Source organism: Propithecus coquereli, unplaced genomic scaffold (genome assembly GCF_000956105.1).
Source record: "Propithecus coquereli isolate 6110/MARCELLA unplaced genomic scaffold, Pcoq_1.0 Scaffold377, whole genome shotgun sequence".
In the NCBI taxonomy this organism is placed as follows: domain Eukaryota; kingdom Metazoa; phylum Chordata; class Mammalia; order Primates; family Indriidae; genus Propithecus; species Propithecus coquereli.
In genome coordinates this window covers 1,804,096-1,817,787 of record NW_012149474.1, presented here as the reverse complement: position 1 = coordinate 1,817,787, position 13,692 = coordinate 1,804,096, and the positions used below count along the sequence as shown (strand labels likewise).

At 67.3% G+C, this 13,692-nt stretch overlaps 1 protein-coding gene across 2 annotated transcripts in view; it reads left to right on the top strand.

The window, feature by feature from the left end:
- The first annotated feature begins 372 nt into the window (after positions 1–372).
- TRPM5 (transient receptor potential cation channel, subfamily M, member 5) overlaps positions 373–13,692 on the top strand; it is a 16,063-nt gene continuing 2,743 nt past the window's right edge. Inside the window, exons 1-19 of one of the 2 annotated variants that reach the window (XM_012652034.1) lie at positions 373–491; positions 878–1,058; positions 1,759–1,925; positions 2,501–2,687; positions 3,859–3,923; positions 4,053–4,244; positions 4,350–4,452; positions 5,943–6,061; positions 6,490–6,840; positions 6,907–7,047; positions 7,117–7,240; positions 7,647–7,792; positions 8,240–8,352; positions 8,736–8,828; positions 8,947–9,205; positions 9,818–9,936; positions 10,111–10,243; positions 10,436–10,610; positions 13,510–13,663. In XM_012652034.1, coding sequence (XP_012507488.1) covers positions 375–491; positions 878–1,058; positions 1,759–1,925; positions 2,501–2,687; positions 3,859–3,923; positions 4,053–4,244; positions 4,350–4,452; positions 5,943–6,061; positions 6,490–6,840; positions 6,907–7,047; positions 7,117–7,240; positions 7,647–7,792; positions 8,240–8,352; positions 8,736–8,828; positions 8,947–9,205; positions 9,818–9,936; positions 10,111–10,243; positions 10,436–10,610; positions 13,510–13,663 — 2,939 coding nt within the window. In that variant the 5' untranslated portion in view covers positions 373–374. The remainder of the gene's footprint in view (positions 492–877; positions 1,059–1,758; positions 1,926–2,500; positions 2,688–3,858; positions 3,924–4,052; positions 4,245–4,349; positions 4,453–5,942; positions 6,062–6,489; positions 6,841–6,906; positions 7,048–7,116; positions 7,241–7,646; positions 7,793–8,239; positions 8,353–8,735; positions 8,829–8,946; positions 9,206–9,817; positions 9,937–10,110; positions 10,244–10,435; positions 10,611–13,509; positions 13,664–13,692) is intronic. The other variant, XM_012652032.1, reaches the window with a different exon arrangement.

The following is a 13,692-nucleotide window of genomic DNA, read 5'->3' as shown; positions in this document are numbered from 1 at the left end:
GCTACAAATGCCTGCTAAGTCTTTCGGGGTTTCCAGGACAACCCCACCTTCAGAGGACAGTGGACGGGAGAGGTCAGCCCGAGGCGGCTGGGCTGGGGTAAGTGGCAGGACCAGGAGCCTGGACATGCCCCATCCTCGCCTGAAAAGGGGCGTGGTGAGCACTGCTGGGGTGGGGTGGGGCTGCCTAGAGGGACGGCCACTGGGGCAGAGACACCCTTGTGGGGGTCTCCAACTTGGGGACCCCGATCCTGCCAGCATGTTGGCTGGGGAGAGGGGCTCCTTTGTGACGGCAGCACCAGCCCCAGCAGTGAGGGAGGTAGGGATCGGGTTCTCCTGCCCTCAGGGTTTGGCTGTGTCCCCGCAGAGAGGCCGCCATGCAGGATGCCCGGGGCTCCTGTCCCGGCAGCCCCAGGGACGCTGCAGATGGGCAGGGGCCAGGCCTGTGCCGGGGCGAGATCAACTTCGGAGGGTCTGGGAAGAAGCGAGGCAAGGTAGGGGCGTCCAGGCCCTGCGTGACACCCGGTGTGTGTACCCCAAAGCCTTGGGTTCTGGACGCTGAGCGCCATGGGCTCTCTCTCCCCGGGCCCTGCTCCCTCGGGCCATGCTCAGAGCCCCACGTGGCAGGAATCAGCCGGAGGCCTCTGGCCGCACCTCCTACCCCCTGCAGTAACTAGAGCCCCCGCGTCCACTGGGGAGGTCTGGGAGGCGCCTGGGTCAGCACCCCCGTCTCTCCGAAGGGCAAGCCAGGCCCCGAGAGAAGCTGGGACTGCCCAGGCCACACGCGGGTCAAGGCAGGACCAGCCCTGTTCCAAAAAGGTCCTGGGGGCCTCTGCCCTCCTGCTGCCCCGCACCCTGAGCCTGCGCCCCTGCCCCACAGTTCGTGAAGGTGCCAAGCAGCGTGGCCCCCTCTGTGCTGTTCGACCTGCTGCTGACCAAGTGGCACCTGCCGGCCCCCAACCTGGTGGTGTCCCTGGTGGGCGAGGAGCGGCCCTTCGCCATGAAGTCCTGGCTGCGGGACGTGCTGCGCAAGGCGCTGGTGAAGGCGGCCCAGACCACGGGTGAGGCCCACCGCTCCCCGCCGGCTGCCTGCTCCGCAGCGGAAGCAGCTCTTGGGGACGCTGTGTAGCCCTAGCGGGGGCCTAGGGCCTCGCTGATGGGTCCGACCACCCTGTGGGCAGAGGCCCAGCCCTTCCTGACAGCCGCCCCGCCACTCGCGGGCTCCAGCGCCGAGCGCATGCAGGGCAGGGCCCCACGGTGCCCTCGCCGCGCGCGCAGAGCCGTCTGGCCGGCCAGTCCCGGGGCTCAGGCCCTATCCTGGGGCGGCCTCTGCCTGCAGAAAGCCCAGGGGAAGGGTTCGGGGCTTCTGCATCCGTTACCGCAGAAATGATTGCAGCAAGAAAAAAGATTCTCAAACCAGACACGGGCTGAGGGCTTCGTCATTTGGAAAAACCAGTCCGGGATTCCGGTCCAGCTGTGACGGGATTTGTCCCGTGGGGGAGCTGGCTCCCAGCATGTGCCCTTCAGGCCAGGCTGGGGCTGCCACTTCACCCGGCCTGGGGACCTGGGTTTGGGGTCCAGCCAGTCCCAGCTGCGGCGTGGCCTGGGCGGGTGCCGCGCCATCTCTGAGCCTTGGCCCTCCTCCCCCGTGCCCAAGCCCTCGTCCCCGGTCACCGGCTGCTGACTGGCCTGGGGGTCAGGGCCAGCTGGGCAGGACCCGGGGCCCTGGCTGGACGAGTGTCCCCCCGTCCTGCCCCACAGGGGCCTGGATCCTGACCAGCGCCCTCCGCGTGGGCTCCGCCTGGCACATCGGGCAGGCTGTGCGCGACCACTCGCTGGCCAGCACGTCCACCAAGGTGCGCGTGGTCGCCATTGGCATTGCCTCTCTGGGCCGCGTCCTGCACCGCCGGCTCCTGGAGGACGCCCAGGTGAGCGTCTGGCTCTGCTCGCCGCGTCCTCTGGGACAGCTGGGCCTGGGAGGCAGGAAGGGCCGGGGCAGAGCAGCCCCTGCCCTCAGGGCTCACGTCACTGTTTCAGGGGCGTCACCGGGGTGGGCAGCGGCTCTGAGGACTGAGGTTGCAGGGCAAGTGCTGGGAGGACAGGCCTGGACAGGCGGCCAGCAGGTGGCGGCATTGCTCAGGGAGCTCTGGGCGCAGCCCCACGTGGAGAACCCGCCTGACCAGGGGGCCCAGCCCAGCGTGGCCAGCGCCCCCCGAGCTTTGCGCAGCCCGGTCCTCCCTACGCCCCAGCTGGGGGTCTGTCCACGGCAGGCCCTGCAGAGTCTAGAAGGAGGAGATCCCGCCCAGCCCTGTCCCTGACTGGGGAGGGCCCCCCACCCCAGCAGCCCCGGCCTCCCCCATCCCGGGGGTGGGGAAACAGAGGCCTAGGCAGAAGCCCTGCCAGGGCCTCAGGCCTGTGTGCATGGCGTGGTGGGAGGGTCCCACGGGGAGCCCGGCCTGGGCTGCCCGCTGAGGGCTCTGCCTTGTCTCCCCCGCGGGCGCAGGAGGACATCCCCGCCCACTACCCTGCAGAGGACGGTGGCAGCAGCCAGGGCCCCCTCTGTCCCCTGGACAGCAACCTCTCCCACTTCATCCTGGTGGAGCCGGGGCCCCCCGGGAAGGAGGACGGGCTGACGGGGCTGCGGCTGCGGCTGGAGAAGCACATCTCGGAGCAGAGGACGGGCTACGGAGGTGAGGCCCGCCCTGGCTGCCCAGGAGGCTGCCCGTGGCCCCCTGCCCTTGCCTCGAGACCCAGGGAGCTGCAGGGACCCGGCATGTGGGTGGGGGCGGGGAGGGACCACCAGGGAGTGTGGGGAAGCGCCTCCCAGGCAGAAGGCGCGCAGCACACCTGCACTTTGAGACCGGGGGCCCTAGCAGGAGCAGCCGTCCACGCAGGGGCAGCAGAGGGGGCGCAGCTCGTTTTCACTGGGCGCCCCCCAGCCAGAGGCTCTGGGCTCTGGGAAGCAAAATGAGATCTGTGGGTTGCATGAGGCTCATTTCCTTCCACGGGCCACGAGGCAGGCCGCCACCAGGGGGCAGCGCTGCCCGAGACACGGGCGCCCAGTGGGCAGCTGCGGGTTTGAAGGCTGGATTCACTCAGAGAGTACTGGTGTGCAAATACTGTCTATAACAAGACGTATGACGGCTTATGAACCAGAGAAAGTATTTGTAAACAAAAAACGTAATTCCTCGGCAAGGCCAACTGAGCGCTCTTCCGAGATGAAACGTAAAGTCACGTAAGTCCATCAACACGTAGGAGGACGGCCCGCTCTGCCCACCCCGCGGGCCCAGGCTCCAGCGTGGCCAACCCTGGCGGATCCTCCAGATTCACAGTCGCCGCCGGAGGTCGGGTCCCCCCCGGGCGGTTCTGCTGCCACTCTCGTTCCCTCCAGGGCGACCGGGGTGGGTCCGGCCCTCTCGGGGGCTTTGCACACAGAACTCTCGCTTCCAGCTTCCGTCTGGGGGGAGCCTGCACCCTCCTTTAGCTCTCGGTTCGCTCTGCGCATCTCTCCGATCTGGAGCAGCCCGTCCAGCAGAACCGCCGTGACGCCGGGGCGCCACCTCCACACCGTCCGCACCGTCCGGGGTGTGGCCGAGGGGCTGGGTGTCCCACGTTATTGATGTCGTTTTATGTCTAAATAGCTGCGTGCCATCCTTGCCACAAGGCCACCAATTGAACGGCGCCGATGGAGAATTGAAGTCCTTGCCTCCCATGTGCCCGGGGGTTTCTAAAAGTGGCCCCTTGACCAGCCTCTGCCCAGAAACTGTGGCAGCTGGGGGCCCAGGGTCCCCGGCCCGTCCCCGCCCCCATCCCACTCACCCCGAGCACCTGGAGGGAAGTCACAGGGCGCTCTGTCCGCAGGCACCGGCAGCATCGAGATCCCCGTCCTTTGCCTACTGGTCAACGGTGACCCTGGCGCCCTGGAGGTAGGGGCGGAGGAGCGAGGCGGGGGCCTGGCGGGAGCCTCCTGGAGGGGCGTGATGGGGTCGCCCGACACATGCACCTGGAAGTCACCTGGGCTGACCGGAGTCACTGTCCGCTCCCCGCCACGGCAGAGGGTTTCCCGGGCCGTGGAGCAGGCTGCGCCGTGGCTGATCCTGGCGGGCTCCGGGGGAGTGGCCGACGTGCTCGCCGCCCTGGTGAGCCAGCCCCACCCCCTGGTGCCCCAGGTGGTGGAGAAGCAGTTTAAGGAGAAGTTCCCCAGCGAGCGTTTCTCCTGGGAGGACATCGTGCACTGGACCAAGCTGGTAGGCTCCGCCAGACCTGCCCTGCGTCCTCCTGGGCCCTCCTCCTGGGGGGGCTGCTCCCCCGGGGGCTTCCTGCCAATGCAGCCGCTGCGTCCCCCATGCCAGCTGCAGAACATCACCGCGCACCCGCACCTGCTCACCGTGCACGACTTCGAGCAGGAGGGCTCCGAGGAGCTGGACACTGTCATCCTCAAGGCTCTGGTGAAAGGTAGGCGCTGAGCAGCGTGGTGGCACCCGGCAGGTTCTGTGCTCTGAGCCACCTGGGGTGTGGCGGCCTGGCCGCCATTTATGACGGGCGCCCGCGTGACCTGTCCCAGGGAAGACAACACCCAACTTCATGACATGTCCTGCATTTGGCAAATCTCATGATACATGTTTTTTCACCATAATTTTAAAGTATTTTTTTTTTTTTTTTGAGACAGTCTCACTCTGTTGCCCGGGCTAGAGTGCCGTGGCGTCAGCCTAGCTCACAGCAACCTCAAACTCCTGGGCTCAAGCGATCCTCCTGCCTCAGCCTCCCGAGTAGCTGGGACTACAGGCATGCGCCACCATGCCCGGCTAATTTTTTCTATATATTTTTAGTTGTCCGATTAATTTCTTTCTATTTTCAATAGAGACGGGGTCTCGCTCTTGCTCAGGCTGGTTTTGAACTGCTGAGCTCAAACAATCCGCCCGCCTCGGCCTCCCAGAGTGCTAGGATTATAGGCGTGAGCCACTGCGCCCGGCCTGAAGTATTTTTAAAGCATTTAATTCAGTGGTTCTAGCATGTTCATGGGGTGGTGTGACTGTCGCTATTACCTAATCCCAGAGCATTCCCAGCACCACGGAGAGCCTGTGCCACTTAGCGCCCCCGGCCCCCCAGCCCACTGTCCTCTCGGTCCGCGTGGACTCACACAGCCGCGCAAAGACGCGTCGTGCTGGTCACTCAGCGCCCTGTTTCCGAGCCTCGTCCGTGCCGCAGCCTGTGGCAGAGCCTCTGTCCTTTCTGAAGGCCACGCGAGCCACTGTGTGGACAGAGCGGTTCGTCCACGCGGCGCTGATGGAAACTGACTAGCATCCGATGCGCTTTCATTGGAGACGGGCGTGCTCCGAGGGCCGACCCGTGGCGGCGGACACGGGGCCATGGCGGGGGCCAGGGCTGGTGGAGCGAGGGCTGGGACGCACCTGAGCGAGGGGCCCTCTGCAGTGCGGGGGTTCTGGGTTAGGACCCCCGGGCAATGATCCTCGGGGAGCCCCTGTGCAGGAGCCCCCTCGTGGTGTCCCACGAGCCGGGCTGGTCCCACGGGCTGGGAGGGGCACCGCGGTCTCACGGCGCTCACGGTCGTGGAGTCTGAGGCCCGCGGGCTTCCCTCACGGGTCTGGCGAGGACAGCGGCCTCCATGTCTAGCCCACGCCTCGTCGAGCGGCCCTGCAGCACGCAGCTGTGGCCAGGTGCCCTTCCCCAAGGAGGAAACGTGACCAAACCCGCTTCCCCGAACCGTCCGTGGAAGGGGCCCAGGCCTGGGAGTTAGCTGGGGTCCCTTCAGTCACCACCAAGGGAGCTTCTGAGAGGCTGCCCTGCCCCCTGACCCCTCCCAGCGGGGACTCTGGCACCCACCCGCAAAGCTGTGCCTCTCGCCAGCCTGCCGAGGTGTGGAGCTCCGGGCCTGCGTGTCCAGAAGGCCCCTCCCTCACCGCCCCTGCCCGCTCCGCCCGCAGCCTGCAAGAGCCACAGCCAAGAGGCACAGGACTACCTGGATGAGCTCAAGCTGGCCGTGGCCTGGGACCGCGTGGACATCGCCAAGAGCGAGATCTTCAACGGGGACGTGGAGTGGAAGGTGCCGCCCCGACCCCATCTGCCCAGCCTGTGGCTGCCCCCCGAGCCCTGACTGTGGCCAGCAGGGGCCCATCCAGCGGCCGTGCCAAGGGCCTGAGGCAGGTCGTGTCCCGAGGGGGTGTGATGAGGCCACAGCACCGCTGAGCTTCTGCCTCTCTCATCAGCCAGGCAGAGCGGGCTGGGTCACCCTTGGGTGTGGGCCACCCCCAAAGCCTCAGGAGTCACGGTGCCCTCGGTGTCCCCCAGACTGTCAGGATTCACCTGTGCCTGCCGTGGCCCAGGGGCACAGGCTGGGTGCCCGGGGAGCGGGTCGGCGTGGCCTGGCCCTGGGCAGAGGCCCCTGCGCCCCCGTGGCCACCCCCTTCCCCACCAGCTCCGACTCACTGTCACTGTCGCCCCTTCCCTGGGGCGTGCCCCTCGGCTGTCCAGTCCCGTGACCTGGAGGAGGTGATGATGGACGCCCTGGTCAGCAACAAGCCTGAGTTTGTGCGGCTCTTCGTGGACAACGGCGCCGACGTGGCCGACTTCCTGACGTACGGGCGGCTGCAGCAGCTGTACCGCTCCGTGGCCCCCAAGAGCCTGCTGTTCGACCTGCTGCAACGCAAGCACGAGGAGGCCCGGCGGACGCTGGCCGGCCTGGGCACGCAGCCGCCCCGGGAGCCACCCGCCGGGCCGCCCGCCTTCTCCCTGCACGAGGTCTCGCGCGTGCTCAAGGACTTCCTGCGGGACGCCTGCCGCGGCCTCTACCAGGACGGCGGGCCAGGGAGCCGGAGGAAGGTGGTGAGCGGGGGCTGGGTGAGGGGCTGGGCCAGGGCCACAGCTGGAGCCGACAGCCATGTCCTCCAGGAGAGGGGTCCGGCCAAGCGGCCCACAGGCCAGAAGTGGCTGCCGGACCTTGGCCAGAGGAGCGAGCAGCCCTGGAGGGACCTGTTCCTGTGGGCCGTGCTACAGAACCGCCACGAGATGGCCACCTACTTCTGGGCCATGGTGAGCGGCAGCCCTGGCCCCTGGGGGAGGTGGGGGGAGGTGGGCAGCCCCTGAGACCCCGTCTCCTAGGGTCAGGAGGGTGTGGCAGCCGCTCTGGCCGCCTGTAAAATCCTCAAAGAGATGTCCCACCTGGAGCCGGAGGCCGAGGTGGCCCGGGCCATGCGTGAGGCCAAGTATGAGCAGCTGGCCCTCGGTGAGTGGACGCCCGGTGGCCGGGGCCGTGCCGTGGGGAAGAGGGTGAAGGGGCCAGTCCGAGCGGCGGGGCTCCCCTCCAGGCCACCGCTCCCGTTGCGTGGCCCAGTGTGACCTCAGCGGTCCCTCTGTAGAATGGGTGGGGGGGCCTCGAGCCGCGAGCAGGAGGGACACGCAGCCTTGCGCCTCCGGAGTGCACTGGGCCCTGGTGGGGACATTCAGAGTGACAGAGCCTCCCGTGGTCCTGCAGGGGAGCGCAGCCCAGAGCAGTCCACGGGGCTGTCAGCGGCCTGCCGTGCAGAGGCCTGGCTGCCCCTGGGCGGGGGCCTCGGGCTCCGGGCGGAGGAGGGAGGGCGGGCGCAGGGTGCCGGGGCGAGTCCCATCCAGCGGCCAGGCCCCGCGGGCAGACCTGTTCTCCGAGTGCTACAGCAACAGCGAGGACCGTGCCTTTGCCCTGCTGGTGCGGCGGAACCGCTGTTGGAGCAGGACCACCTGCCTGCACCTGGCCACGGAGGCCGACACCAAGGCCTTCTTTGCCCATGACGGCGTGCAGGTGGGTGCTGGCCGCGCAGGGCCCTGGTCGCCCTGGTCAGAGTCTGAACCCTCGGGGAGGGCCGGCTGCCAGGGGTGAGGCGGGCGGGCGAGCAGGGCCCGGGCCACCCCTGGCCAGTGAGGCGCCCAGCTGACCGCCAGCCTGCAGCCTCTGGCTCCCCTGTGCCTGCCGTGTGGGGGAGGGGCGGGGCCTCCCCACGGGGCACACGCGTCCTGCCCAGCCCTGCCTGCCCCTTGGAGAAGGCTCACGTGGCAGCGACACCCATCCTCCTGCGACTGGCTCCTTCGCCGTCCTGCGCAGCGGTGGGAGGGCTGGCAGGGGCGCGTCTTCAGATCACCCCGTGGAGCAGCTGGCACTTGCCAGGCGCTGGGGAAGGGCGTTCCTGGCGCAGGGCGCAGCGTGGGCAAAGGTGGCGGTGGGAGGCCAGCAGGCGCGTCTCTGTCTCAGGCCTTCCTGACCAAGATCTGGTGGGGGGACATGGCCACCGGCACACCCATCCTGCGGCTGCTGGGCGCCTTCTTCTGCCCGCCGCTCGTCTACACCAGCCTCATCACCTTCCGGTAGGTCGTGCCCGGGCCCCGCTGCTGCTGGTGGCTGCGTATCTCTGGTGGCGCGTGTCTCTGGTGGCGCGTGTCTCTGGTGGCCGCGTGTCTCTGGGACCCGTGAGTCCAGAATCCCCGTGGGCCCCGCTGCTGCTGGTGGCCACGTGTCTCTGGTGGCCGCGTGTCTCTGGTGGCGCGTGTCTCTGGTGGCCGCGTGTCTCTGTGTCTCTGGTGGCCGCGTGTCTCTGGGACCCCCGAGTCCAGAATCCCCGTGGGTCCTGCTGCCCACAGCCCGTGCGTGCAGCTGGGCACTTTGGCCTCCGTCCTTCTCAGTGCGCGGGACCAAGCGGGTGCCCCCGGGTGCCCTTCCTGCGGGCCTTGAGCGTTCCCTGTGCCCGCAGCGAGGAGGCCCCTCTGCGGACCGGCCCGGAGGACCTGCAGGAGCTGGACGGCCTGGGCGCGGAGAACAGCCCGCTGTGCGGCCCAGGCAGCCTGTGAGGGGCCCGGGGGGCTGGGCAGGGTGGCGGCCGGGGGCTGGTGGCCGGGAGGCTGGACCCCGGTGGGGCACCTGCTGGGTGCGGCCTCGTCACTGTGGCCTCCTGCACGGCACAGGGTGGAGGAGCTGGCGGAGGCGCCGAGGGCTCAGGGTGACCGAGGCCCACACGTGGCCTTCCTGCTCACGCGCTGGCGGAAGTTCTGGGGCGCTCCCGTGACCGTGTTTCTGGGGAACGTGGTCATGTACTTCGCCTTCCTCTTCCTGTTCACCTACGTCCTGCTGGTGGACTTCAGGCCGCCCTCCCAGGGGCCTTCGGTGGCTGAGGTCACCCTGTACTTCTGGGTCTTCACGCTGGTGCTGGAGGAGATCCGGCAGGTCAGGAGCCAGCCCGGCCCGTTCCCTCTGTTCCGCGGCTCCAGGTGGGGAGAACCAGGGGGTCCTGCCCTCTTGGGGCTGTGGCTCCTCATCTGCAGAACCAGAACAGCATCTCCAGAGCCTTGATCCTGGTCACAGACTGAGCCCTGATCCCAGCCCCATCCCAGACTGAGCCCTGATCCCAGCCCAACCCCAGACTGAGCCCTGATCCCATCCCCACCCCAGGCTGAGCCCTGATCCCAGCCCAACCCCAGACTGAGCCCTGATCCCAGCTCCACACTAAGCATGACCATCGTCTCTCTAGTCAGAGTCTGAACCTTGACCTGTATCATAGCCCAAGTCCAGACACTGAACATAAACTAATCCTGGACCCTGGTCACAGAGAGCACTGACCCCAAGTTCAGATTAACCCCAGGTTTTGTCCCCAGACTTATCCCTGGGATATCTTCAGTTGACCCCCAATCCTACTCAGAGCCTGGCTCCTGGTCACAGATGGAACCTGACCCCCATGACAGGCTGAGCACTGATCCTCACAGAGCCTAGGCGGGGTGGGCGGGGGTGTCCAGTGAGGGGCCCAGGCAGCTGGAGCAGGAGCGTCCGCCTCTCCGCCAGGGCTTCTTCACGGATGAGGACACACACCTGCTAAAGAAATTCACGCTGTACGTGGAGGACAACTGGAACAAATGTGACATGGTGGCCATCTTCCTGTTCATCATTGGTGTCACCTGCAGGTCTGTGGGGCCCAGGGGCCCTGTCCTCAGGAGGGTGTGTGGGCAGGCGTCCAGATGAGGCCACTTGGAACCTCAGAGGTCTTGGCTCGGCCCTGGCACCTGCCCTTTGGCCAGAGCAGTGCTCCTCCCCTCTCTGGGCTCCGGCCGTCCCGTCCAGCCTGCTGCCCCTTCCAGGATGCTGCCCTCAGTGTTCGAGGCTGGGCGCTCGGTCCTGGCCATGGATTTCATGGTGTTCACGCTCCGGCTCATCCACATCTTCGCCATACACAAGCAGCTGGGCCCCAAGATCATCATCGTGGAGCGCATGGTGAGCCCCCATCCCCCGGGTAGGTAGTGAGCCCCTCTGTCCCCCCACTGTCCCCCCAGGTGGGTAGTGAGCCTCTCTGTCCCCCCACTGTCCCCCCAGGTGGGTGGTGAGCCCCTCTGTCCTCCCAGGTGGGTAGTGAGCCACCCACCAAGGGGCTGCTAACGGCCCTCTCCCTGCCCTGGCCCCATGGAGATGAAGGACGTCTTCTTCTTCCTCTTCTTCCTGAGCGTGTGGCTCGTGGCCTACGGCGTGACCACCCAGGCACTGCTGCACCCCCACGACAGCCGCCTGGAGTGGATCTTCCGCCGCGTGCTGTACCGGCCCTACCTGCAGATCTTCGGGCAGATCCCGCTGGACGAGATCGACGGTTCGCATCTGGCCAGGCGGGCGCGGGGCGGCAGGGACCCCCCCAGGTGCAACCAAAGGGAGTCCGGTTTTTCCAAGTCCCTGGGTACGCAGCTCTGCAGAGGGGCCTGTTGGGATCACGGGAGACCCCAGCCTGGAGCTGAGACGGGAGGAGTCCCTGAGGCCAGGCCCAGACTCAGGGACAGGGTTAGCTCAGACACGGAGCCTCCGACCTCAGGAACCAGACACAGGAGACCTCGAGGCGGCGGGGGTGGCCGTGGGCTCAGAGGCCTTGCTGGGGACCATGTGGGACGGGGGATGGGCAGGCGCTACAGGCACAGAGCAGGGGTGTCGGGGAGACCATCACCTGGTGTCCGGGCCCCTCTGGCCTGGCCTCAACCCTCCTGCAAGGCCCTGCATGGCTGAGTGTCCCTGTCACCCACCCTCCTGAGGCCTGTCAGCTGTGAGGCCACCCTGCAGGTGCCCTTGCTTCTTCTGGGGACCCACCCACCGTGCATGCGCTACCTGTGGGCCGCAGGCGTGTGGGGCCTGTCTGCGGCTGTGGGGGCCCCAAGCTGGCTGTACCTGGTGGGGGCTGGCGGAGGCTCCAGGAACTTTCCACAAGTGGGTTTGGGGGTTCAGAGCCACTAGGCCATGGGGCTCTCAGTGGTGACGGGGTCCCTGCAGGCCTTGGGGTGGCAGGATCCAGGGAGATGCAGGAGAGGGCACCGCCTCGGGGAAGGCGGGCCAGAGTGCGGGGCTCAGGGATGCTAGCCCCGCGGGCTGCTCCCGGGGTGCTCCAGGCTTAGTGGCAGCACAGAGCAGGGCCATAGGGAAGTGGTGGCAAAGCGAGCTGCGCGGCCTGACCCGACCCTCCCGGAGGAGCCACGGGCGAGGCCGGGGCAGCGCTCGACTGGGACAAACACCTGTGATGGGCTGACCGAACACAGGCCCCAGGGGCCGGAGATGAGGGTGTTCGGGGAGGGGTGCTCCCCATTTCCCTGGGCCGTTCCCTTAGCCCCAGCGCCTGTGTTTTTGGCCTTTGCGCATCAGTTTTCCAGGCCCTGCGCCCTCTCCTCCTCCCCTCACTGCGCAGGGCAGGGTTGGGGGCCCCCTTCCCACGTGGCTGCATCTCTGGCCCGGCCAGCCCCAGCCACTAGTGTGAGGGGACAGGCCTGGTCACAGCCGAGACCTCCCTGGAGGACCTGCAGACTTCCCCGGGGCCCCCGCCTGAGGGCTGCCTCGGGGTCCACAGTGCTGCAGCGGCCAGTCCTGCAGGGGGAAGCCCGTGGCCAGGGCCAGCGCCTGCTCGAGTCCTTGTCCACGTCACCTCGCTTCTCTGGGCCCTTCTCTGTGAGGCCACTATGCTGCTGGGCGGAGAGTCATTCTCTAACACATGCCTGGGCTGAGAGGGAAACTGAGGCTCAGGCAGCTTCCTCCACAGCCTCCAGGTCCCTTGGGGCTCAGGGCAGCCCCTACCCTCCCACTCTGCACACGTGCCACGCTGGAGCTCGTTCTCCTGGGCTCAGGGCCCAGGGACAGTTTAATTTCTGCCCGGCTTGGTGCCGCCTTCTCAAATCACAGAGTGGGGAGGGCTCGGGGATCTCGCTACCTTGGAGCCGCTTTTACCAGACGGATTTACGGCCGCACAGACGCGCTGTCCGGGCTGGCCCTGGCCGCCTCTCCAGGTGCCGGGAGGAGAGGGGAGGGCCACGGGCAGCCCCCTGGAGCAGTTTCACGGGCTGGGGGCTGCCGGGCGGTGGCAGGACGGGACCTGGCGCTCTGACCGCTGCGCGCCCCTCCCCCTGCACACTCGGCAACTCGCTTGGGAGCAGCAGGCAGGGACTCGCCCCGTGAGGGAGGCACAGACACGTGGAAACAGGCCCTGAAGCCCGACACTCACGTGGAGGCAAGACCACGGGCACGCACGGGTGGACCGTGAGAGACGGAGACCCGGGGGCACACGCTCGAATGCGCACGTGCGCTCTGCTGTGCTCACGTGCAGACTCACGCAGAGATGCACGCAGACACGTGCGCCCACACGTGGACGTGCATGTGCACACACAGACACACCCACACGCAGGCTGGCGCACGGCCTGGAAGGGCGGGGAAGTGGCTCTCCCTTTTGGATGAAGACAGGAGTCGCGGCAGGAGGCTGGGGCTCTGGCCTCGGGCCGAGGTGCCCTGCGCACCCAGGGCCACCAGGGTCTGCACACTCACCCCGACTTCCAGCTGCTCTGAGGGGGTGGAGTGGTGATCTGTGGGCCCCACAGCGTGTCCCTGCCTGGGGCCGAGGGAGCTCAGCCTGTGGGCTCCCAGACCACGCGGCCTGGAGAATGCTCTTCAGACCGGAAAGGGTCAGTGCGGGCTCTGTGCCCTCCGGGCCTGCTGGCTTAACATGCTTTGGAAAGTTGTCAGACTTACCCTCAGCTTGGAGCCTGTGACAGGTATTAGCTCTGTAAAGGTTCTGATAAGTCCTGCAGTAAGGACACCTTCTCCCCTCCCAGCTCTCCCCAAACCTGCTTGACGGCAGAGCCTTTTGTTGGGGGTGGATGGTGGTGTTACTCTATGCAACAGCCAGCAGAAACTGTGACCCATGAGTTCTCCTTCCCCCACCTTCCGTCCTCCAAATGGTCTTGGCTGTGACCCCAGGCCCTGGTCGAAGCCCAGCAGAGGGGGGAGAGGCAGTCCTGCGCTGGGCGGACGCCCGTCTGGTTTGCCAGGACCGGCGTGTCCCGTGATGGGGCTTTCAGGGCTAAAACCCAGGCAGTCCCGGGTAAAACAAGACAGTAGGCCACCCAGCCAGGGCCCCTGTCCCCCGGCTGGCCTAGACCCCGGGGCCAAGCTCTGGGGTCTCGTGTTTGCCTGAGGCTGCCCGGGCGCTGCCCCTGGCCCCGGCCCCACCTGCCCCTGCCTTTCAGAAGCCCGTGTGAACTGCTCCGCGCACCCGCTGCTGCTACAGAGCTCGCCCTCCTGCCCCAACCTCTACGCCAACTGGCTGGTCATCCTCCTGCTGGTCACCTTCCTGCTGGTCACCAACGTGCTGCTCATGAACCTGCTCATCGCCATGTTCAGGTGCCCCTCGTCCCAGGCTCCGGGCCCGC